At 36.0% G+C, this 23,463-nt stretch overlaps 2 protein-coding genes across 3 annotated transcripts in view; both read right to left on the reverse strand.

The window, feature by feature from the left end:
* LOC107756384 (PH-interacting protein) overlaps window positions 1-10,041 on the reverse strand; it is a 36,917-nt gene extending 26,876 nt beyond the window's left edge. For both annotated transcript variants that reach the window (XM_016573446.1, XM_016573445.1), the window contains exons 1-7: window positions 9,261-10,041; window positions 9,090-9,148; window positions 8,976-9,005; window positions 8,765-8,824; window positions 5,631-5,781; window positions 4,955-5,053; window positions 4,481-4,641 (exon numbers count right to left, since the gene is read on the reverse strand). In XM_016573446.1, coding sequence (XP_016428932.1) covers window positions 4,481-4,641; window positions 4,955-5,053; window positions 5,631-5,781; window positions 8,765-8,824; window positions 8,976-9,005; window positions 9,090-9,148; window positions 9,261-9,300 — 600 coding nt within the window. In that variant the 5' untranslated portion in view covers window positions 9,301-10,041. The remainder of the gene's footprint in view (window positions 1-4,480; window positions 4,642-4,954; window positions 5,054-5,630; window positions 5,782-8,764; window positions 8,825-8,975; window positions 9,006-9,089; window positions 9,149-9,260) is intronic.
* A 4,999-nt stretch (window positions 10,042-15,040) lies between these two features.
* LOC107756386 (high mobility group nucleosome-binding domain-containing protein 3-like) lies at window positions 15,041-22,426 on the reverse strand. Its single transcript, XM_016573447.1, has 7 exons — window positions 22,243-22,426; window positions 20,002-20,052; window positions 19,786-19,815; window positions 19,395-19,442; window positions 19,022-19,129; window positions 16,708-16,807; window positions 15,041-15,326 (listed from the first exon to the last, which is right to left on the reverse strand). The coding sequence occupies exons 1-7, from the start codon at window positions 22,255-22,257 to the stop codon at window positions 15,319-15,321; spliced, it is 360 nt and encodes a 119-aa protein (XP_016428933.1). The 5' UTR covers window positions 22,258-22,426; the 3' UTR covers window positions 15,041-15,318.
* Window positions 22,427-23,463: the final 1,037 nt, after the last annotated feature.

A 23,463-nucleotide genomic window follows, 5' to 3' on the forward strand; every position in this document is an offset into this window, starting at 1 on the left:
TATGGTAAGGGGCGTAACATTTCCGTCACACGCTTGAGGTATTCGGCCAATCACAACGCACTGGATAGCTGGCCAATCAGAGCACACCTCGCTTTTCAGACCGATGAGCTTTGTAAAAATCGACGCGTTTCAGAAAGGCGGGGCATAGAGGAGAAACTATAATGTACAGTATGTGGAAAATGTGTTTTTTGAACCTTAAACCGCATAAGCACATTTCATTACACCAAATACACAAAATAATGTTCTTTTTAGCAACATCATATGACCCCTTTAAAGCGCATATACTGTATTAGAACTGCATCGCATATAATTATTTAATTAAATCGTAACATTTGTGAATTCACAATTATGCTTAATTATGAATCGCATTTTACAGCCCTAATAATAATAAGAAGAAGTTTCTTGATTTCACCAAATCAGCATAATAGAAGGACTGTGTGAAGACTGGAGTAAGGACTGCAGAAAATTCAGGTTTGCCATCACAGGAATAAATGGCATTAGATTAAAATATTTTAAAATAGAAAACGGTTTTAATTTGTATTATTATTTCATGTCACTGTTTTACTGTATTTTTGATCAAAATAATAAATATAGCCTTGGTAAAAAATTCTTTCTGACCCCAAACTTGTATATCATCCCTTTGTTTTCTGCATAAACATTATAAATGTCTTCCAACACAAATGTTACTATTTGATACTAATACTACATTTAGCGAGTCCAATGTGAATTTACTGCAAGGTGAATCAAAAATGCTTTTAACCTAAAAACACAGTACTGTGGCATTGCATTTCCATGACAACAGGTAGAGGACCATAAAAAAGCAAGCGCTACCTACAACAACTTGAACCCCATCTATCATTCACAGCTTTATTGAAAGATGCTTTTTTACCCCTAAGATGATCAGCTTGCCATTTTCCTCCTCATTTCATAAGCATGATTTTAACAACATAAAAAATATCACTGTTCTTTCCAGACACTGGAATTAACTGTGATAATAACATTGATTTTAGCAGGCCACACATGCATATCAAATTGAGCAAAGAAAAATTATCCCCAAGCCACACACAGAGATGAACATTCCCGAAGATCTGTTAAACACAGACGGAATGCCAATGACACACTGGCTAATGGCTTAGGAATATGAAAGAGATGATTTTATTTGTGGCTCGCAGCCAATTCCATAAAATAAACACTTTTTTCAACATGCGTGCACAGACACACCCCCCTACGCCGGAAGAAAAAGACCTATAGAAATAAAAAAGAGGAGCAGAGCGAAGGAGAAAACACAGAGAGACCAAGATCGAAAGAGGAAAAGACAAAGAGAACAGGAGTAGGAGAGAGATAGAGGAAAAAGGGAGGGAGAGGCAGAAAGAGGGGGAGTAATCCTTGCTGTTCAGCCATTTCTGAAGCATTAAAAACTTGCAGAGTAAAATGGAACCCAAGAGTGCACACTCAAAAACACACACAAGCACGATCCTACAGGACGCTTAAAACCAGAGCTCTGACAAACGTTAACTACAGCTCATGCCAAAGGCTGACAGTCAGATAATGTCCGAGAAATGCCTGAATCAAAACACATGCACTTACCCACACACACAAACATACACAATCTTTGAGAAGTTTGTGGACATGATGATGTCACCGAGCAACAGTATGCTTACCCAGATGGAACATGTGAACGACCTTTGACCTCTACACTTATCCCAGAGTCAAAACATTATCTGTCCCCGTGAGATCAGAAGGCTCATTGTCTAAAAATACCCTTTTAGTCACTAAGAAATTAAGACAGAGTTTCCAGTGTAGCACAACATTGGATGAAAGAAAATAACTACTCCGTGAAAATCCAACAAAGGCCCATAGAGTTTGATTTACTAAGGACACGCACTGTGGTTCAAATGTTAGGGGTCAGTAAGATTTTTTTTATTTTTGAAAGAAGTCTCTTATGCTCACCAAGCCTGCATTTATTTGGTCACGCACAGTATTTAAAATGCATGCAGTGTTTAAAAACTGAAATACTGTGAAATACTATTAGAATTTAAAATAACTTTTCTTTTTTTAATATTACAATTTAAAGTGCAATGTATTCTTGTGATGGCAAAGCTTAATTTTTAGCAACTATTACTCCAGTCCTCAGAAATCATTCTAATATGCTGATTTGGTGCTCAAGAAACATTTATTATTATCAATGCTAAAAAAAGGCTTATAATTTATAACAGTCCAATATTTATAAGAACAATATTTTTGTGGAAACATTATACATTTTTTCAGCATTCTTTAATGAACAGAAAGTTCACAAAATAAATTTTTTTTATAACATCATGTCTGTCCTGTCACTTTTGATCAGTTTAATGCATCCCTGCTGAACAAAAGTTTTAAAAGAAAATATTAAAAATCTTACTGACTCCAAACTTTTGAATGGTAGTGTACAGAGTCTTTAAAATGCCCACAGTCCACAATAAAAGACTGTTTGTTTGTTTTGTTTTTTTACTCAAAATAGGTTTCAAGATTTTGAAAAATGTAAAACATTATGATGTAAAATGGACCTTCAATATTTAAAATTCTTCACTATTCCTAGGTCACTAATCAAATACATGCATTTCTGACACTGATCATGTGTACTACTGAGACTTTCAGATGTTCTTGTTTCCACTGAAGCACAATACGCTCTTGGGATCATCATCAAATCATGCAAGAGAACATGATCATCAGGTTTTACACAAACTTGGAGTTTGCAGCTCGAGTGCTGCTGTCACTGAAGTAAAAAGAGGACAAACAGAATACTAAGAGACTCATACTGTTGCTATGCTGATAATATAAGCTGTAATTAACAACTGTTTTCAACTAGAAAAACGCAAAATATAATCCTTTTTATTCGTGGTCCCAAACTTTTGAGTCAAAATGCATGCAAAACACTTCCTGTACATGATGAATGACACATCAAAACATGCCAGAAATTGATACCGTGATACTTCAAAATATGATAAGAGCAATCCGCATTTACAAGTATTTATGCTTTTATCCAAATCATATTGCCATGTAAAATAAACACAAGTTAAGTCAATGGCTGTGTTAATGGTACTCCATGATAAACTATGGAACAGCACTTCTGAACCACAGTAACTATACAGTGTGAACACATAACTCTCTTACGGGCAAGTCCCTGGTCAACTCATAAAACCACAGCTGCTTTCAGAACCCTTGAAATCCCAAACCCAGTCAGACATCTGGACCAAACAGAGACCAGGTCACTCCATTCAATAGGTCATTTAAGACTATTATGTTCATACTGGAGATTTTCAGTGTTTTAGCTCTTGACCTCAAGTGTTTTATTATTATGACACATTAACAGCACCCTAAAATTGTGACATCCCTTTAAATTCCATAATGGATAGACATACAGTTGTATGTATACAGTTTAATGAGGCATACAGACTAATTAAAGCCACACTGGCTTCAATACAAAGCCATTTAAATCTGCTACATTGTGCTTTGTGTACATTGTGCTTGTTCAGTACACTACATTTATGTGAAACACTATTCTAGAATTTATCTAAATATTAAATATACTGGAAATTTGATATTAAATATGTTAAAAAGCAAAAACATCATAGGTCATGGTAAATGATGGAGTGTAAATGGAAATGTATAATGTGGGATATATGGATTTGCACACCATACACTGTAAACAAGGTTTCCACAGATTTTGACCAATAAATTTCTATTTCTGTCCTAGTCATTTGTGATCACTGGATAAGTAATTAAATTTTATAGAGATTATATATCAAATATTTGTCCTTACAATAATTATCCTTAGCTAATAAATAAAAAATGAGCTTGGCATAGCTAGAAAAATTAATATTAATTCAATCAAATCTAGGCCTGGAAATCAAAATCGTGAAGTTCCCTGATTTTTTGCATGTCCTTGAGATGCCGGTATAAATAAGAACAACACTTCATATTCCAAAGTGTTTTTAAACAAACACAAAAGCTTGCAATCGTTCTCTGAATGTTTTATTACTTAAAAAAATCGTTTTCAACGTTTCTGAAATCTCTTTTGAAAAACCAACTCTTCAATCCATCCTATTAACTCTTGCAATAAAACGCAACAATAAATTCATATGTACAAAACATTTTCTCCCTGTGTTCAAGCGATTCAAATATGTTCCCTGATAATTATGCAAGCACATACATACAAACACAAAAGCACTCTGACAGCACAAGAACATGACGAACAAATTAAAATATCATAACCTGATGTAATACTGCACTCAAAAAGGAAGCAAAGGGGGGGCTCACAATTCAAATACTAATAAATAACTTTTCAGAAACATACTATGTTTTAAAAACCTGTACAATTCAGTTCATACACAATACTTTACATTTTGTCCATATCCTCAATTTCAGAAAAAAAGGAAAGCACATTCAATCTTTTTTTCCAGAAAGAAAAAAGCCTAGTCTGTCATAAAACCAGATGTCTTACTGTGAAGATGCGGCGACCGGTGCGGTCGAAGGTGACACAGTACACAGATGACAGGTGTCCCAGAATTCTCTTGTGCATCTTCATATGTTGGTAAACAGCTGTAGGGACCAGCTGACCCAACCGATATGAGCCATTCAGCCTCCGACTGTATATTGTTTCCGCTATAGCACATAAGACAAAACAAAATGAGAGCAAATACATTTGAATCTTCAGCTTCCTAAGTAAATTCTTAATATAACCATTTCATTCAACATCAACAAATAAAAAACATTTTTAATGTTTGGTCCACACTTTTTAAATTTTCAAAATTACATATAAAGCAAAATGTTCTACTTTCTTTATTTTAAAATGTACTGTATATTCTATTTAAATAATCAAATTAAAAACAGTTTTTAAAAAGGTGTAAGGATGTGGATGAATGTTGTTTCTTCAACTGGAATACATCAACACAACAACCAATAAGAGGTGACTTACCAATATTGGGCGGGCTTCCATAGATGACTGGCGGCTCGGGTGGCCTGCCACAGTGCAGGGCTGCGAGGGCGGACCCCTTCCATACCACGTGCTTACAACCTGGCAACAAACACGTGGGACTGTCACTAAATATACACTGTTTAAGTGATTGAATCTCTAGACACACTTACACAAACTGGTATTGACACACACATCCACTGCAAGGCAATATGAAATTATATGCTTTTGTGTTATTTCTATGAAGGCCAGTTGCAGTATTCTTGATAATGTGTACAGAAATGCTAAAGTTTTAACTGCTATGGAATCTGTTTTAATCTGAAGGCAGCATTATAATAAATTCCACCACTACTGATAAATTATCATTCTTGTTTCCTTTACATGCTTCCTTAGATTTCTGACTCTGGTGAAATGCCATTTGTAAACATTAAAAAGATTAAGTTAAACCCTTTAATGAATTTTCCAAATGTGAAGGTTTTTCCTTATCTTCAACTTTTCCCATAAAAAAAACAGTGGCACTCCAAATACACATCTGATGTATCCATTATTACATCAATTTACAGCAGTTACAGTGTTAATACATTCAAAACATATTTTTTGCTTAACCTGGCTGCAAACTGGTTAACTTGCTTATTATAAAATGGATGATGAATATTTTATCTGCAATAGAAACACTCACTCTTGTTTGTGCGTAGCACTGACTGGCGTCCAGCTCCCAGCAGTGAATTGACTCCAGGTACGCTGGCTGGTACTTCTCTCTCTAAAAGAGGACTCACTCGCTCACACACCTGCAACAGGTGATCTGGAGAAATGTGCCTGTATAATCTGACCTATACACAATCACAAACATGTATTAGGGCAAATTGATGCATTTAATATGCCTACATTTGTAATTAAATATATTTGTACATTTGTAAATCACTTATTTAATATAATATTCAATATGTTCAATTATTGTGTTGTAATAACGCATGCATATAAATTAGATATTTAAATGCAAGAACATGCTTTGTGCAAGTACAATGCAAACATTTTGCAACCATGCAGTTATTTTACAAGCTTAACACTAATCTACATAAACAACTTTTTAAAATATAATTACAATTGTATAATACAATAATTGCATTTTCTACTACTACACTCAGATTTAATCAAAGCGTGTATTGCGAATGCTTTCATTAAAGATAACCAGTGTCACCATTAAAATATTTTAATGAACGTGTATTAAAAAAATTATTAGATAACAAAATAAAGGTATGGGCCAGACATTGACAATGCACACATAAAAACCGTTCGCATAATAGCATAATTATAATCTTATAGAGGATTAGATTCGACACTTCGTTTAAAAATAATACAGTGTTACTGCTGTATTGCAAAGCTCTTTGTATGTTTCCATATTTTCCCTAATCTAATCTACAGTGTAAAATGTTCAACCCCCACCCTGCGCAACGCATCAGTTCGGGCGTCTTTTATCAAACCTGTTCAGCAGATCCAGCTTCCAGCGGCAGACCAATAATTAATGTGGCTTTAATTGCATTTAGCGTCATCCTATTGGTCTACAGACACGCGCGCGCACACACACGCATTCCACATCTATCCACATATACACACAAACCGCTTAGTTAATGACTAGGCTATATGAGTAAAACGATGTTTAACATTGAGTGAATCATGGTATGTGAATTGAAACTAAATATCTAAGTATATCTAAATATACACTTTTGTTAAGGAATCTTCATCCCTAATTACTATACTATTTTGCTGTTAATGTATTACATATGAATCATTTTGCGGACAAACTAGTAATTACTAAAAAAATATTTTTGTATAAACTTATTTAAAAATGCGCATATTTTAAAAATATGAAAATAAAAAATGTTTTCCTTACAATTTTAAAGCCATATTGTTATCATCATTGCTTAATTAATCTTATGAAAAAAGATAATTAATGCAGATTGCATAGCTCATTAACATATTGAACGAGGGAAACGAGACCTGACAAAAAAAAATTATTGACAGCGCCAACATCAGGCGGTGAAGTCTCGTGCCCGTTATTCCTACCCACAGTCTGCAGGCACTGGCTTTAACATCTTCACACACGGCAGTGAAATCATCCACGAACGGTCACATTCGCGCGCGCGCGCACACACACACACACATACACACAAACAAACACACACACATTCACTCACTTTAACATATCGCGATCTAGCGGCGCGCGAGATCAGCCGCGAGACAATCGCGAATACAAAATAACAAGATTATCGCTACAATGTGTGTGAATTTCACCGTGCAGAAGAGACAACGGAGATAGATCAGTAACAGCGTGTGTGATTAACAGACAGTTGAGTCTATTAGTTACGCAACTGATATATATTGGGGGCTGGCCATAACAGGGGCTGGATCAAAACACACTAAGTTTTAAAATCAAGATATTTCGGTATCTATCACTAACATCTTCACACACGTTAGTGAAATCATCCACGAACGGTCACATTCGCGCGCGCGCGCACACACACACACATACACACAAACAAACACACACACATTCACTCACTTTAACATATCGCGATCTAGCGGCGCGCGAGATCAGCCGCGAGACAATCGCGAATACAAAATAACAAGATTATCGCTACAATGTGTGTGAATTTCACCGTGCAGAAGAGACAACGGAGATACAGCAGTAACAGCGTGTGTGATTAACAGACAGTTGAGTCTATTAGTTACGCAACTGATATATATTGGGGGCTGGCCATAACAGGGGCTGGATCAAAACACACTAAGTTTTAAAATCAAGATATTTCGGTATCTATCACTTCGAAAGCGAAATCAAACTGTCTTCCCGAGTGATATTCCTACGTGGAATAGCGAGCTACTGAAAAATGCAAATAATCCGATTAATCATTTATTTAGTTTTCTAAATATCGTAATTAATTTCACCGTGCAGAAGAGACAACGGAGATACAGCAGTAACAGCGTGTGTGATTAACAGACAGTTGAGTCTATTAGTTACGCAACTGATATATATTGGGGGCCGGCCATAACAGGGGCTGGATCAAAACACAGTTTTGAAATCAAGATATTTCGGTATCTATCACTTCGAAAGCGAAATCAAACTGTCTTCCCGAGTGATATTCCTACGTGGAATAGCGAGCTACTGAAAAATGCAAATAATCCGATTAATCATTTATTTAGTTTTCTAAATATCGTAATTAATCAATTAATCAATACGTACTCATTTCGATGTACCTCTCATTTGTGTTATCTGCCTCAAGCCTCTCAGCACTGTCTGTTCGAAAATAATTTCCTCCGAAGAAAAAATATTGTCAGGGCCACTTAAAAAAATCCCAATACTCTGCTAAGATCCTCTACGTCTCCGGCTTTGTTGCCTCCTGCTCCAAAAACTTAGCTTAAGTGCGATAAACTAAGGTAAAAGGAGTATTTTACCCTGACTATGGTTGTATTACATGGAGCAGAGCGCCTCCATCCCGCCCCGCTTTCAGTCTCTGGCGCACTGGTCCCTCCTCCCTCCGCTCCCTTCCCCTTATAGCACCACATTCATGACGTCTCTTTATTTCTACATCAATTTTAACATCTATTTACACCTTGTGGACAGCACTGTGACCAAACTCACATCCCTGAGGTCAGGCCAGGCTCTGGGTTCACCCGTGGACGGTCCTGTCTAACCCTGAGGTCGGTGTTTCCCTGTGTGTTCGGGTTGAGGTTTTTCCCCGATTTAAAAATTGCGGGAAATTCAATTTCTTATTTTGCTCTCTAAAAAGTTCTCTCTCGGTTATAGGGATCCCTTACCAAATTTTCGTAACTCCCTGGGTGTTCTTTGCCAGTCCAGTCAATCCTTTTGGGTAACAACTGTAATGGAAAAACAGTGTTAAATAGGTTTAGGTAAATTCTAGGGGGTCGATTTTGTGTTTTTAAACCATAAATATGAAATCTGCGTGAAATTAACAGCCTAAAGTGCAGCGCAGTGAGATGCGACGCGAGTAGGGCTCGCGCTGCTTACCTCCTTCTCCTGAACCTCCCGTATCAAGGTCTGAAAAAAGCACAAAAATAGCAAATTACGGTTCAATCTTCTCCAGAAATGTCGTTTACAGTCCTAAATTACAAATTCACCCACCTCTGCCGCGTCCTGACAAGGTCCAGCTTCTAAAAATCGGGCTATTAGGAAGTACAGTTCTGCGAGATGGGGGAGAATAAGCTACATTAGCTTTCAAGAAGGACGTTGTGGGAAAGGCAGATGAATATAAAAAATATTCCAACGTCACCTTTCTGAATCCCTTTTACTCACCGGATTTCAACTGCGCGATGTGTTTACGCTCAGCAGCCATGTTTAGGGTTGTTTTGGGGGTGAAGGAGAAGGTGTGTTGTGGCCGTTCTGGGAAGCGGGTATCGCTAGGCTGCCCTATAGCTGTTAGTGTTTGTTCACCAGGAAGAACTGCGCCTCCATTCACCCAACACACACTGAAAGTAGATCCGGCACGTCACGCGAGGCTTCCGCGCTCTCGCAAAACAGTCCTCTCTCAGGCACAACGTGCCACGCGTCGATGCGGACAAACATCCCCAGCACCCGGGCGGCATTTGGAGTTGACAAGAAACGATGTTTCTAAAACATGCGGTTTAAGGTGTTCGTGAATATTTTGGGTTTCAGTTTACGCTCCTCACCCCTCCTCCCTCCAAAAAGCACAACCCCTTTGCGCAGGAAAACACGAGTAGAGCCTAGTAGTACGTACGCGCAGGACTATGCTGTCAGGGAGGCTGCGATGCTATTGCTAACGCTGAAGGGGAAAAACAAGGCAATGGTGGCTCATTTTATGCAATAATTTAACTATTTATTCAGCCAACTTTTATTTGTCTGCTAAGTCCCAGACCCTGAGCTTTAATGGCGCCTCTTGTTTCTCGGTCTATCGACCTTGCAGGCAGCGAAGCTCGGATATCGCACACCATGTTTCTTTCACAACAGCATATTGACGCTTACTATTAAACGCCTGAATACTACTCCCGTAATCGTGTGGTTGTAAAGTGCATAAAAGTCTTTGTTTTTATCCTAAACCAGACTCATTCCAAGGAACCCACCCCCTCTCTCGGTTGTAATTTGGATTGGGAAGTCCTCCATTTCTTTTCCAAAAGCGAGCGGGCAGTAAAATGGGGGACGGGTTGTAAACAGGGAGAATGTCATGAATTAAACCTTGTAAGTTACAGGAATTCAGTGACTAATGGCGACGACACCAGACAAAATAGGACGTAGGTGATCTTATTTATACATTTATATCACACAGTCTTACCTATTTTAAAGAAACGACATACAGACTGTGTACAGCATATCTAGTTAAAGATTGTGTAAAACAGTTAGGCTATATAAAGTATTTTAATACTTCTGTCCACAACACTGTATTCATTACATATAATTATTATTATTTTTTCTTTCTTATCTAAATGATAAGAAATCAAAGGGAACCAGTTGAAGTTGTGCCTTATGTAGTCTCATCCTACGGCCCTAAATTAAGTAAACTTGTTTATGAGTTAGTCATGCAACATTAAAAAGGCCTGTTGAGTTTTAACCTTCTGCAACAGTAGTGCTGGAAAATAGTAGTTGTGTAGTTTATGGTCTAACCCAGGGGTCTCCAAACTCGGTCCTGGTGGGCCGGTGACCTGCAGAGTTTAGCTCCAACCAGTGTTGCCAACTGCTTTCAATTTAAAGTAGCTAAAACTGGTAGCTAAATGTCACTAGATGACATCACAATGGCAAATTCACTGATCTATATAAAGATGAATGTAGATCTTTGGGCAAGATGAGAACTTAGATAAGGTTTGTCCAAGAAGTTGCTATAGTTGTCCCTAAACTTTTGAAAAAATTCTCAAAAGGGGCGGGGAAGTTGCTAAATCTAGCTACAAAGTAGCTAAATTGGCAACACTGGCCCCAACCCTAATTAAACACACCTGAACCAGCTAATTAAGGTCTTAGGCATACTAGAAACTTCCAGCCAGATGTATTGAGGCAAGTTGGAGCTAAACTCTGCAGGACATCAGCCCTCCAGGACCGAGTTTGGAGACCCCTGGTCTAACTAGTCTAATTCCTAAGTTCACTAATTAGTTATCCATGTTAAATAAACACTACCAGCTGTTTTATAGTCAATGCTTGTTAAGTTCAAGAGGCTAAACCTACTTTTTGCTTTGACTGTATTTTGCAAGTGATGCAAATGAGAGTTAAACATGAGGCTTAATAACCCAGCAACCATTAAAGAATATAATAACAGTTTTATGGACTGTTTTTAAAGAGATTTTTTCATTTTATGTATTTTAAATACATTTGTATGTGCATATAATGCACATTTACATAGTGTTACATTTGTGAATGTGTGTATGTACCAATATCATCCCCGAAAGTGAGTTAAATCTTACAAAACCTTTCTTAAAGGATATTCAGGATGTCCCTATTTGAAAACAAAAAACAAATAATAAAATAAATAACAAATACAAAAAAATGTAGGGTTAGTTAGCTTTAGTAATTAGCTAAGTAAACGCATTTATGTATGGCTGCACACATTGACATTACCATTATAATCACAAATTCAGATAGATTTACTCTTGTTTTAAGTCATTAGACAAAGGAAGTGTTTGAGGTTTGCCTTTGCTTGTTTTCTCTGAGCTAAAAAGGTGACTTTGATACAATCTGTGTCTTTTTGTTTTCCCTTGCTAGGAGAATCCTCAGTTCAACAGTTAGTTTTAACTGCATTTGGTGATGTAACACTTGCTAAACTACTGACACAAAGTATATGTGGAGGAGAAAAGCAGTCAGATACTTAAGAACTACATGAATATAGCAGCTTTGGCTTCAAGGCTACTTAAGCAAAACTGATGCAATTTATCACGCTTTTGAGTAACGGTGGTTGTGAAGTGGCTGAGTAGGCATTAAACTTCACAAGTAGGTTTAGACAGTAGCAAAAACCCACTCAAAGTGTGACTCATTTTGATTCAGAATACTAAAAATACAAACCATAAACACCTTAAAATATATTGGATTAAAGATTCTAAAATGGAAGAATGTTGTCATTTTGTGATCAGTGGCATGCAGTATGTTTTCTTGCCACTGGAGGTCAGGACTATCCTTTCAGATGAGCTCGGGGGCCAAACATGGGTCAAAGGTTATAAGGGTAAATAAGTCAGGTTGGAGGTTTTTCCTCCTTGGATCTTCTCTAGATTCATTCAGAGCATTGTTATAGTTTCATAAAATAATAATTATTAATGAAAGCTTGTTCATTAAAAAACATTTCACAAAGAGTAACCTCTGATAATAGTAAAAATTGTCCTTATAAAATATTTAAAGTGAGGGATACAACTCTTGAATAATGGGAAAAATGTGCACATCAACATCACCAATTCTGTATCAGAATCAAATCAGTACATAAATCTGTCCTTAATTCTATAATTCAATGTATAATACATATATCTCTATTTTGCTGATGCATCTCATTTTGATTCAGAATACTAAAAATACAAACCATAAACACCTTCTTAAAATATATTGGATTAAAGATTCTACAATGGAAGAATGTTGTCATTTTGTGATCAGTGGCATGCAGTATGTTTTCTTGCCACTGGAGGTCAGGACTATCCTTTCAGATGAGCTCGGGGGCCAAACATGGGTCAAAGGTTATAAGGGTAAATAAATCAGGTTGGAGGTTTTTCCTCCTTGGATCTTCTCTAGATTCATTCAGAGCATTGTTATAGTTTCATAAAATAATAATTATTAATGAAAGCTTGTTCATTAAAAAACATTTCACAAAGAGTAACCTCTGATAATAGTAAAAATTGTCCTTATAAAATATTTAAAGTGAGGGATACAACTCTTGAATAATGGGAAAAATGTGCACATCAACATCACCAATTCTGTATCAGAATCAAATCAGTACATAAATCTGTCCTTAATTCTATAATTCAATGTATAATACATATATCTCTATTTTGCTGATGCATTATTATTATTTGGTCGTACATATATGAGAGTTTTCATGGTAAGTTTATTTCAATTTAAGCAATGTGGATAATAATATTAATGTGAATAAAGTTTCCTGTTCCATTTTATTTAGACCACATTTGGACTAATATTTAATGTTAATTATTTTAAATGTCTGTTCATGAAATTCAGTGGGTCTTCTTTCTAAAGGCATCCTTATCACAAACAAGCAACAGTAACACTATAAAATGCACAGCGTTCCTGACAAGTGCAGATCCTCTAAATCAACCATAACAATTTAAAAAGAAAGAAGCACTTTCATTTCTACACTTCAGAAATATGTTGCTTGTGTGTGATCATTAACACACAGATGTATTACTATATGGGACTTTTGGTCTATTGGCTGGGCCCGCAGAAAGACAGCAGTCCAGACCAACGAGTGTTGTCAGTCCATTCATTTCCTCTTCTCTGTTCCTGCCTCCCCATGGCATTGCTGATCTTTCACTTTCTGACATCAGCAGTTGTATTTAGTGAGTGTGTGCGTGTGTTTAGGGTCACGTGTCTGTGTATAAAGAACTACACTGAAAGGCTTTTGTAGCTTTAGACTAAACACCCTGGACCCTCAAGAGTTTTCCACAAAGTTAACTCTCTGTGGTACAGTGTTGCCATTATTTCCCTTCACTTTCTCCCTGTTCAGAAAACTAGGAATTGCATTGTTGGAATTAAAAATCTTTAAAGTAACCAATAAATTACGTGACATTTGATAATCTTTCTCAATTTTTCCTGAGGAAGACACATGCTGAAGTGCTCTACGTTTCTTTTGCATCTATATTTTTGATGCATCATTGAAAAGTTAAATACCTGTTTTCATCCAGATGTTTATCTCACATCATTTTTACAATAAATTGATCAAATATGACCCACAGCAGAAAAATAGCCATGTTTTTATGTGTGAATTTCCTCATTTGCGGTTTTATAGTGGCATAAATTACTTGAAAAAATCTTTTGCAAATGTTTATAATAATATTAGTAGTAATAATATAGTTATATAGTCATGTTATTATAAATAAGACACTTATGATTTATATTTCATGTGTTCACAAAAAAAGTAATATTATGCAGAAAAGCCAACTAAGAGTGAGCTAGGCCTTTAAGAGCAATACTAAAGGATTAATTGTAAAGTTTCACTCAATTATAATTCTAAATATATAAATATATCAATTCATGAAAGACATGAGATTAAAGAAAAATTGGTACTAATTTGACCATTTTCCATTGTTGTTCCAATATTTTATTTTATTACATATTTATTATTTTATTTATTAGATATCCCCCCCCAAAAAACTTTAAGTTGAGCTATTTTGGCCAAAAAAAGGAAGAAGAAATTTTTATTTTTTTCTAAAATGATCACCAGTTTTTCTAAAATTTGTTACAAATACTAGACCGATATTAAGGCAGCCTTTGAACTTTTGTTTCTGTATTGAGAATAAAGACAGCCCGGTACTTGTGGAGCATTAAAGTAAAGCACACACACACACACACACACACACACACACACACACACACACACACACACACACAAAAGAGACAATGTGTTCTTGATTGTCTCCTTGGACAAAAACAATGCTAAATGCACTTAACACACACACACACACACACGAGTCAATTGACCGCTTATTCATCTTTTATTTGAAAACATTTTACAGAGTATCTCAAACCAGTTCTGTGGACTTGTACATCTTTATGTGATTCAGTTCTTGTAGAGTTTTCCTAACCTTTAAGCACGAAGCACCACTTGTTTATTGCTATGGATATCTGCCACTGTTAAGGGTCATGTTTAATTCAGCAATTTTAAAAGAACACACTTGAATCTCAAAATGCTACAAAGGAGATAAAAAAGCAAAGGGTTAATGTTTAAATCTCTCATCCCCATTTTCTCCCTTCTTTCTGTATTCCTTGTTCTTTTTTATGATATTTGACCAATTAAATAACAAGACTCAAAGAAAATACGCACCACAGACTTACACCTTAGTAACCATATACATGGAGCTAAGGCTATGCACTCTGGTGTCAAAAGATGAACCGGTTGCTTTTAATATGTAGGATGTGACATGTTCCAAGTGGTTGCATTTGGCAGGCGAGCTGCTGGTGAAATATTCAAGAATAACTGTTGCTTCTCCTTGAAATTAATCTATTTTTCTGTCAGATGAAAGAGAAGGAGACAGGTACGGTGCTTCAGTGGGGAGTGTGAGTTGACTTTTAGCTAAGGAAATCTAGAACAGTAAGTCTAAAAACAGTTTGCATTTTACAAAATACTCAATAGGAATAAAAATGTTCTTTGTTATTCCAGAAAACAACTTTAATCACTCTTTCGCCTCAGTCTTGGCCGTCTTCAGTTTCCTATACAGAGAAGAAAAAAAACAGAAGAAAAAGAATATGATTTCCTAATGCAGAGGACGTTTTGATAGGATTTGAGTTTTTCTAAAACTGTTAGATTACCTGATGTCAGACAGACAGAACCAATGCCACTCGGTTAGTATGAGTAAACCCACAAACAAATGATGACCACAACTTACCTCAGTTTGGAAATCATCATTTATCGAAGGAATAGTTCACCCAAAAATGAAAAGTTCTGAAAATGTACTCACCCTCAGACCTTTCAAGATATAGATGAGTTTGTTTCTTCATTGGGACAGATTTAGAGAATTTTAGCATTACATCATTTGCTCACCAATGGATCCTCTGCAGTGAATGTATGCCGTCAGAATGAGCATTCAAACAGCTGATAAAAAAATCACAATAATCCACATGACTCCAGTCTATCAATTAAAGGCCTGTAAAGTGAAAAGCTGCATGTTTGTAGCATTAAGGCGTTTTACCTTTCACTGTTTTGGACTGCTTTCACTTGTAAATGGTGCTTGATCTCTGCATATTTCTCTCCTGATTCAGACGAGATTACTTTTTCACTAGAGAAAACAGTTTTACAGATAGGGGACTCATAACGGTTTGACATTAAAAATGTCTAAATGATGGATTTGTTTCTTACAAACACGCAGCTTTTCATTTCGCAAGATGTTAATTGACAGACAAGAGTCGTGTGGATTACTTGTGGATTATTGTGATGTTTTTATCAGCTGTTTGCACTCTCATTCTGACGGCACCCATTCACTGCTGAAGATCCACTGGTGAGCAGGCAATGTAATGCTAAATTTCTTCAAATCTGTTCTGATGAAGAAACAAATCTACATCTTGGACGGCCTGAGAGTGAGGAAAGTTTCAGCAAATTTTCATTTTTGGGTGAAATATTCCTTTAAACGCGACAACATCCTTTAGAATAAATGTCAGGAACAGATAGAAGAGTGCATTTATATCCTTACATTTACGTCTCAAAGGAAATCAATTGAATTTTTAATGAATTAATTTCAAGGTAAACTGTGTATTAAAAAAACAAAACTTTCTTCTATCCCAACTTTGTGGATAGACTGACCAATGTGTTTATTTGATCAATGAATGTTCAGGAAACCTGTTTGAAAACAGTAATTATTTTTGCAACTGGGTACACTCATAAAGCACACTTAAAAAATCTTTTAGATGTGATCCATAATATCAAAATCATGTCAAATGCACTGCACATTCTGGTAAACTTTGTTACCAATCATTCACTATATAATAAATGTTTTGTTTTTTTTTGTATAGTCTCACATAAAGAGATGGATGAATAAATCTAGATCTGATGGTGACGAGCACACAAGCACACACTGCACTCTTCAAACTCTCGTACCCTTTACTCTAACACTCTCACTCTGCCCTCGGATGGACAGGAAAGAGGGGGCGGAAGTTCTCCATGATGACACACTGACAGATGAGCGTGAGACACAGATCTGTGCATGTGTGCGAGTGAGGGTTTAGGCACATGCAGGTGTTTGAGAAGCATGCAAAGGGATATATGAAAAGATTATTAGATACTGGTCAATATAATGTAATTCATGTTACAGAGTGCTGAACAATCTCGATTTGTAATGTTTCCTTGTTCAATTTGTCACACAAAAATGAGAAAAGCAAGGAGAAAAAAAAGGACAAATTATATTACCATTGGAAATACACTGATTGTGACTATTCAACACTATCTACCATTATCTAAAGGTCAAAGATTCATGATTACAAGCTGGTTTACAGTAGTTAATTTGACGCAACAACACATTTAATACAAAAGAACAAGGAATATTATCCTTTAAGTTGCATTATTTTTCAAGCAATATTATACCCTCAAAATCAAACACTATCAGCCCATCTGAACTTTACATGAATACCACCAATTCACACCCAATCATTTTAGTACAAACCTTCCAGAACACACTTTACCACAACATGCCTGTAACTAGGTCATTCTTTCCCACCTCACATGTCTGCTCTTTCATTCTCGTTCACACAACAAATGTTCTATGAAAATAATTTACATGTCCTGGAGGACGATTCAAATAATCTCAGAGCATTTTGAGAAAGGGGAGACAATTAATGTAAAAAGTACATTTTCAGTTTAGCAACTTGATATGCAATATGCAATATTAAATAACCAATGCTGAACTAAAAGTAGACATACACTTCTGTTAAAAAGTTTGGGGTCAATAAGATTTATCTTTTATTTTTTGAAAGAAATTAACACTTTTATTCAGTAAGGATGCATTAAATTGATCAAAAATAACAGCAAATGACATTTAAAGAGTTACAAAAGATTTCTATTTCAAATAAATGCTGTTCTTTTGAATCTTCTTTTAATCAAACAATTCTGAAAAAAAAGTATCACGGTTACCAAAGAAACATTTCAACATTGATAATAATAAGAAATGTTTCTTGAGCACCAAATCAGCATATTAGAATGATTTCTGAAGGATCATGTGACACTAAAGACTGAAAAAATTGATAATTTTTTTGATCAAATGAATGCAGCCTTGGTAAGCACTTTCAAAAACATCAAAATATCTTACCACCCCCAAACTTTTGAATGGTAATGTAATGCATATACAAAGACTTTTGGAAGTAAAATATCATTATAGTCATACTTAATTTGTGCTCTTCATGAGTCATTTCACACTTTTTCCTCTATTAAAGGGTTAGTTCACCCAAAAATGAAAATTAGCCCATAAATTACTCACCCTCAAGTCATCCTAGGTGTATATGACTTTCTTCTTTCAGACGAATCCAGTCGGAGTTATATTAAAAATGGTCTTTGATCTTTCAAGCTGTTTCATGGCACTCAGTGGGTGTTGCATGTATCAGTCCAAAAGAAGTTAAATAAAAAGCGCCAATCCTTAATAAAAAGTGTCTCACACGGCTCCAGGGGGTGAACAAATTAATGTAGCTTGCGCTCACAGTTGTAAACAGAAGCCGTTCCGGGCGGATGATGTATGGAGGTCGGCTTTGCGCATGCGCCGCTCAGAAGTGACGCACGCAGAAGCGCAGGGGAGAGATCAAAAAACAACGGTCACTAATCAGAAGTACAAAACGAGGATTTGTTAAGAAGAATGTCTGAGGATTTTGATATAAGCCAAGAGGAGACTGGTTTTCCTTTGCTAAAGTAAGGAAACTTTGCTTCCTTTGATCCTGTAAACAAACGTTGGGTTTCACGAGACTCACCAGCGCATGCGCAGCACTGACCTCATACCGCAAGCTAGATTCAAGTGATTATTACGTTTTGAATATGGATATTTTTCTTACAAAAACGCATCGATTCGCTACAGGAGGCTTTTGTTCACCCCCCGGAGCCGTGTGAGAAATTTTTTTTTATGGATGGGCGCTTTTTATTTCACTTCTTTTGGACTGATGCATGCAACACCCGCTGAGTGGCATTAAACAGCTTGAAAGATCAAAGACCATTTTTAATATAACTCCGACTGGATTCGTCTGAAAGAAGAAAGTCATATACACCCAGGATGACTTGAGGGTGAGTAATTTATGGACTAATTTTCATTTTTGCGTGAACTAACCCTTTAAGGCCACGTAGACATTCTCTCTATCTTCTCGAATGGCCAAACATTCATACGGTCTTACTGCAAATGCGACACAATGGTATTAGCAACCAAAAAGCGTTAGCGCACCTCCTCTGGCTTGGTCTCTCCATTTGCAGTGGGCGCAGATTCTTTCTCCTCTTTCTTTCCTTTGGCTCCACCCTTCTTCTCCTTTACCGCTTTGTCATTGGATGGCTTCTGTGCAGAAAACACAAATGGGACAACGAGTTAAATAATTCTGTAATAATTGCTCCAAAATACACCGGCCAGCACCAGATCGTGCCAGTTCTCTCTACTGCAAAAATGCTACTAAATTTGCTACTAAAAAGTTAATACGGTCCATACAATACACAAACGCCATCATGTGCAACATGCTTTCATATATTCAAGAAACAACTTACCTACAATGCAAAGCAAATGCAAAAAACATGCTAAAATGAGAAAAAGAAAAGAAAGCTGTTACCTTGGCAGCTGGTTTTTTGGCTTTTGGTTCAGGTTTAGGAGGAGCTTTCTATGGGTTGAAAGAAGACAACAGGATGGATGAAGTTTAAAAAAAAATGTCATTACAGATAATGCAAAGGCCACAGTGAGTGGTAAATTAATGTATGACACAATAATAAAGTAGTTATGTACAAGTTCAATTAAAACAAAGGCATCTAAATTGTATAACTGAATAAAACATAGACACTATCAATGCGTTTCTAGTTTAGGATACCTAGAGGGCATGTGAAAGCAGTATATTGCTCACGTTTATGACAAACCCTTTCCTAGAACTGGTTTCCACCACTTTTTAACCCTTCTAGGGAATATGCATTTGACATCTGGTCATATGGAAAGAAAGAAAAGACACTCACTGAGGAAAGACGCTCTGACCTCCGAGTGGGCTAAGAGAAGAAACATTGAAAGCGTGCAGAAAGTTGATAAAATTTGCAATAGCTAAACCATGTTCATTACATTTTTCAGGAATGTCAATCAAACAAAAATGTACATAAAATTATATTTACAAGGGTTAAACTGCACTGTTAACAGTTCTACATTTGAAAAAGAAATGAATGTGAATGGTAGTTTACCTCCTGCTTTGTAACTTTGGTGGCGTCTTTGGCCTCCGCTCCCTCGGGTGACTGTACAGACAAAACAAACATGCAAAATTTGTACATACAGACATTTCTTCACACAAATACTTTTTTTTTTTTTCATGTGACAGGTACAGATTAAATAAGATTATGAAAAGACTTCTGAGACAAAGTATTTATCACCCTTTAGATGCTAACAGGTTATTTTAAACTGATAAAGTGACACTTACAAAGATAACGCTAATTCATCTCAGTAGCTTCTGTTTGTCAGACTCCACTGGTATAATCAGATACACCGCTTTGGTCACAGATGTTACATAGGCCTATGGTGTTTTTGGTAATTTGGCTCTGGTAGTTTGCGGTTTTGTTCATTAACGCTCTGGGCACAATTTAATATGCAACATCTACACTCTCAAATAAACTGGTTGCCAATAAAAATCTGTATTTATTACTTTTTATAATATACTCAAGGTATGTAAACATGAGAGAATTACATACACAAATCTCATGTTTTCTTGTTGTGAGAACTATAGGTATGTTATGAACCATTATTTAATAAAGTAACTTCACCTCAAAGGTCTACACCTTCACAATTGTATCCAACCATTAAAATCATACAACAATGTTGTTTTGACAATCTGTTGATAGTCAGTTCATTGTGGTGAAATGTTTAATGAGCTTATTTTAATGACCAAAAACATACTATTTATTTGTGTTCCATATTTTAGCCGAAATACTGCTACACACAACCTTACAAAAACACTTAATAAAAAATTCTGACACCCAAAATGTAATATTTACAACATGGCAGAAAAACAATTAAATAATATCATTTATTTTTCTCAATTTTTACACAAACTATAATATTAGCTCCATTTGTCAAACTAAATCATTATTCAGTCACTGTTGCTTAATAAATTAATAAAATAACATTTCTTTTTTTAATTTATGGGAAATATGCAAACTTATCAGCAACTACAAACCAAAATTTTGTTCCAAACTAGCTAGCCCACAAGGAGGACAGCTTAATTTAGGCCTGTTATTTTATTTCAATAAATTTTGACTAATTGCATTTTATTTAATGTTTATAAATGGGAAACTACATTTTAAATCAATAGGCTACTATAAGCTGAATAAAAAACAAAACCCCTCATATAATTTGACTATTTATGGTTGAACTTTTTATGAATAGTAGGCACCTCATTTTACACACCAACTGTTGAAAAAGAAACATTTATTTTTTTTATTATTACAAAATTTTTTTTTGGTCAATATTGGAAAGCGTCCATTATTTGTTTAGCCTCATTAAATGAAGAGACACTCCCCCTAGAGAAACCCACGCTTCAGTGCCTCTATCAACATATCTGGCTGATAAAACAGGAGTGCAATCTCAATGGATTTTTTTTTTCTTGGGGGGAAAAATAATAATAATAATAAAAAGAAAAAGACCCCCACAATTTTAAGCATTATCCGACGCATCCCGCTGATGTTGGATGGTGAAGCTCGGTGGGCTGTGAATCATCATCAATAAAGCATCATTTGACTATTTTTATAAATGAAACGTACTGTTATATTAGTATTATTATTTGTTAGTCTTTTTTTCTCTATGAAGTCTACAGTTCAACAGTGTTTTTTTGTCTAGCCGTCACAATCGCCTCTATATGCGAGAAAGAGTTGAGTGTGACTGTCTCAGCGCTCGGTTACATACGGGTCTGCCGCTCCGCAATGGGGGTGGAGGAAGAGCCTATCGGATCAAACATGGCTATACAAAAATAACGAGGACCTCTATCGATCGACGAAAATGAGCTAATAAAAAACAAACATCTTAAAATGGAGGTTAGTGAGTATCGGACGCATTCAGCGAGAGCAGAGCGCTCGGTTTTGATTCTAACCGAGAGCGACTGAAGCATCACCGCAGTGACATTCAGCACAAGTGCGCACAAAGTGGCGACTTCACTGCGAAAGAGGCATCGGGTTATTAAACCGCCAACTATCATGGAGGAAATCAGCAAGTGTGACGATGATCGAATGCAAAGACGACCGAACGTTCCATTGCTTTTGCAGGATTCCATAATCCAGTCCGCGGATTAGGATAGAACGCTTTTAAAAACTTGATCCTCGTTTTACCTGATGGACGCTGCGTACGTTCTCGTCGTTGAAACGCGAGCCGCTATTTCTTAAAAGAAAATAGGGGAAAATCAAGGGTATGTGAGGATATTAAAGTATAAACTGGCTTACCTTCCTCTTGGGCATTTTTTACAAAATTTCCTGTTACTTGTATTATTAAATTAGAAAAGCAGGTATGAACCTGTGAGGTGGGGGAGTGAGTTACACTACCACCGAATACAGGATCAATATCTAAAACACCTCTGGTAATAACATGTTAATATTATGCAGACCTTAGACTCTACCCTCGTCTTTGTCCATTGGTCAGTTCGGTCCACACTTAACCGCCATTCCTCAAAGCGATTGGTCTGTGAGGCAAATATGTTAATATAACGTGCTCAGACATTGGTTTGAATTTAGGAAAGTTCTTCAGCATGTCGCCCTCATTGGTTACGCGCTCTCTGTATGCAAATGAGAGCGCTTTGTATTGGTTGGGTTTAAAGGTCCGCGCGAGAGGGAGATAAGTGACGACAAACCAATCCAGGCTTGACACCACAAGCTCGGCTGTATGGGAAACGTATTCGCGGCCTCAAAAGAAATGCAACCATACACTGAAAAAGAGAAAAGGTGTCGATTAATGTGCTAAGTAACTCTGCAACATATCGAATAATAGAATAACATTTACTTACCTCAGCTGACGCCCCTACTTCAGTATCAGTGTTAAATGAGCATGAATGAATTCAGGAAATGAATTTTAAAACTGGAATATTACTACTTAAAGTTATTTATTGAAATACAGTAAATCTCACCGAAAGGTCACAGGAGAGGTCACATTTCACCCCAAAATCAAATGAGAAAATTACCTTAACCCTTAAATTACCTTAAAATGACTGTAATACACAACACCAATAATTTCCTTATTTAAATAAGCATAAATTAAAAGTTGTTCAATAAATACTACCATGATTAATAAATAACAATAATTCATATATGTGGCAAAAATATCTTCATGGTCGATTCATTATTTCTATAGGCCTATATATCAGAGGTGCCCAAACTTATAATACGAAGGGCCAAAAATCAAACTTGATTGAGGGCCATTTTGCATTATATCCAATTATATTACATAAAATATTAAATAGAAAATGTAAATAATTTTTTTTTATTTTACATCATTTTAACCAATTTTAGTAATATTGTTTTTTAACATTTCAATGCAAAAATAGAACAAAAAATGTTAAAACAAAAATATAAACTATAATTGAATATATGCTTCAATGGCATGTTTTTCCCCCTATTTTGCCCCTTCTCTTGTGTAATGACATAGTGGGCTAAATCAAAGTTTATCATGGC

Source organism: Sinocyclocheilus rhinocerous, unplaced genomic scaffold (assembly GCF_001515625.1).
Source record: "Sinocyclocheilus rhinocerous isolate Xijiao unplaced genomic scaffold, SAMN03320098_v1.1 scaffold712, whole genome shotgun sequence".
NCBI lineage: Eukaryota > Metazoa > Chordata > Actinopteri > Cypriniformes > Cyprinidae > Sinocyclocheilus > Sinocyclocheilus rhinocerous.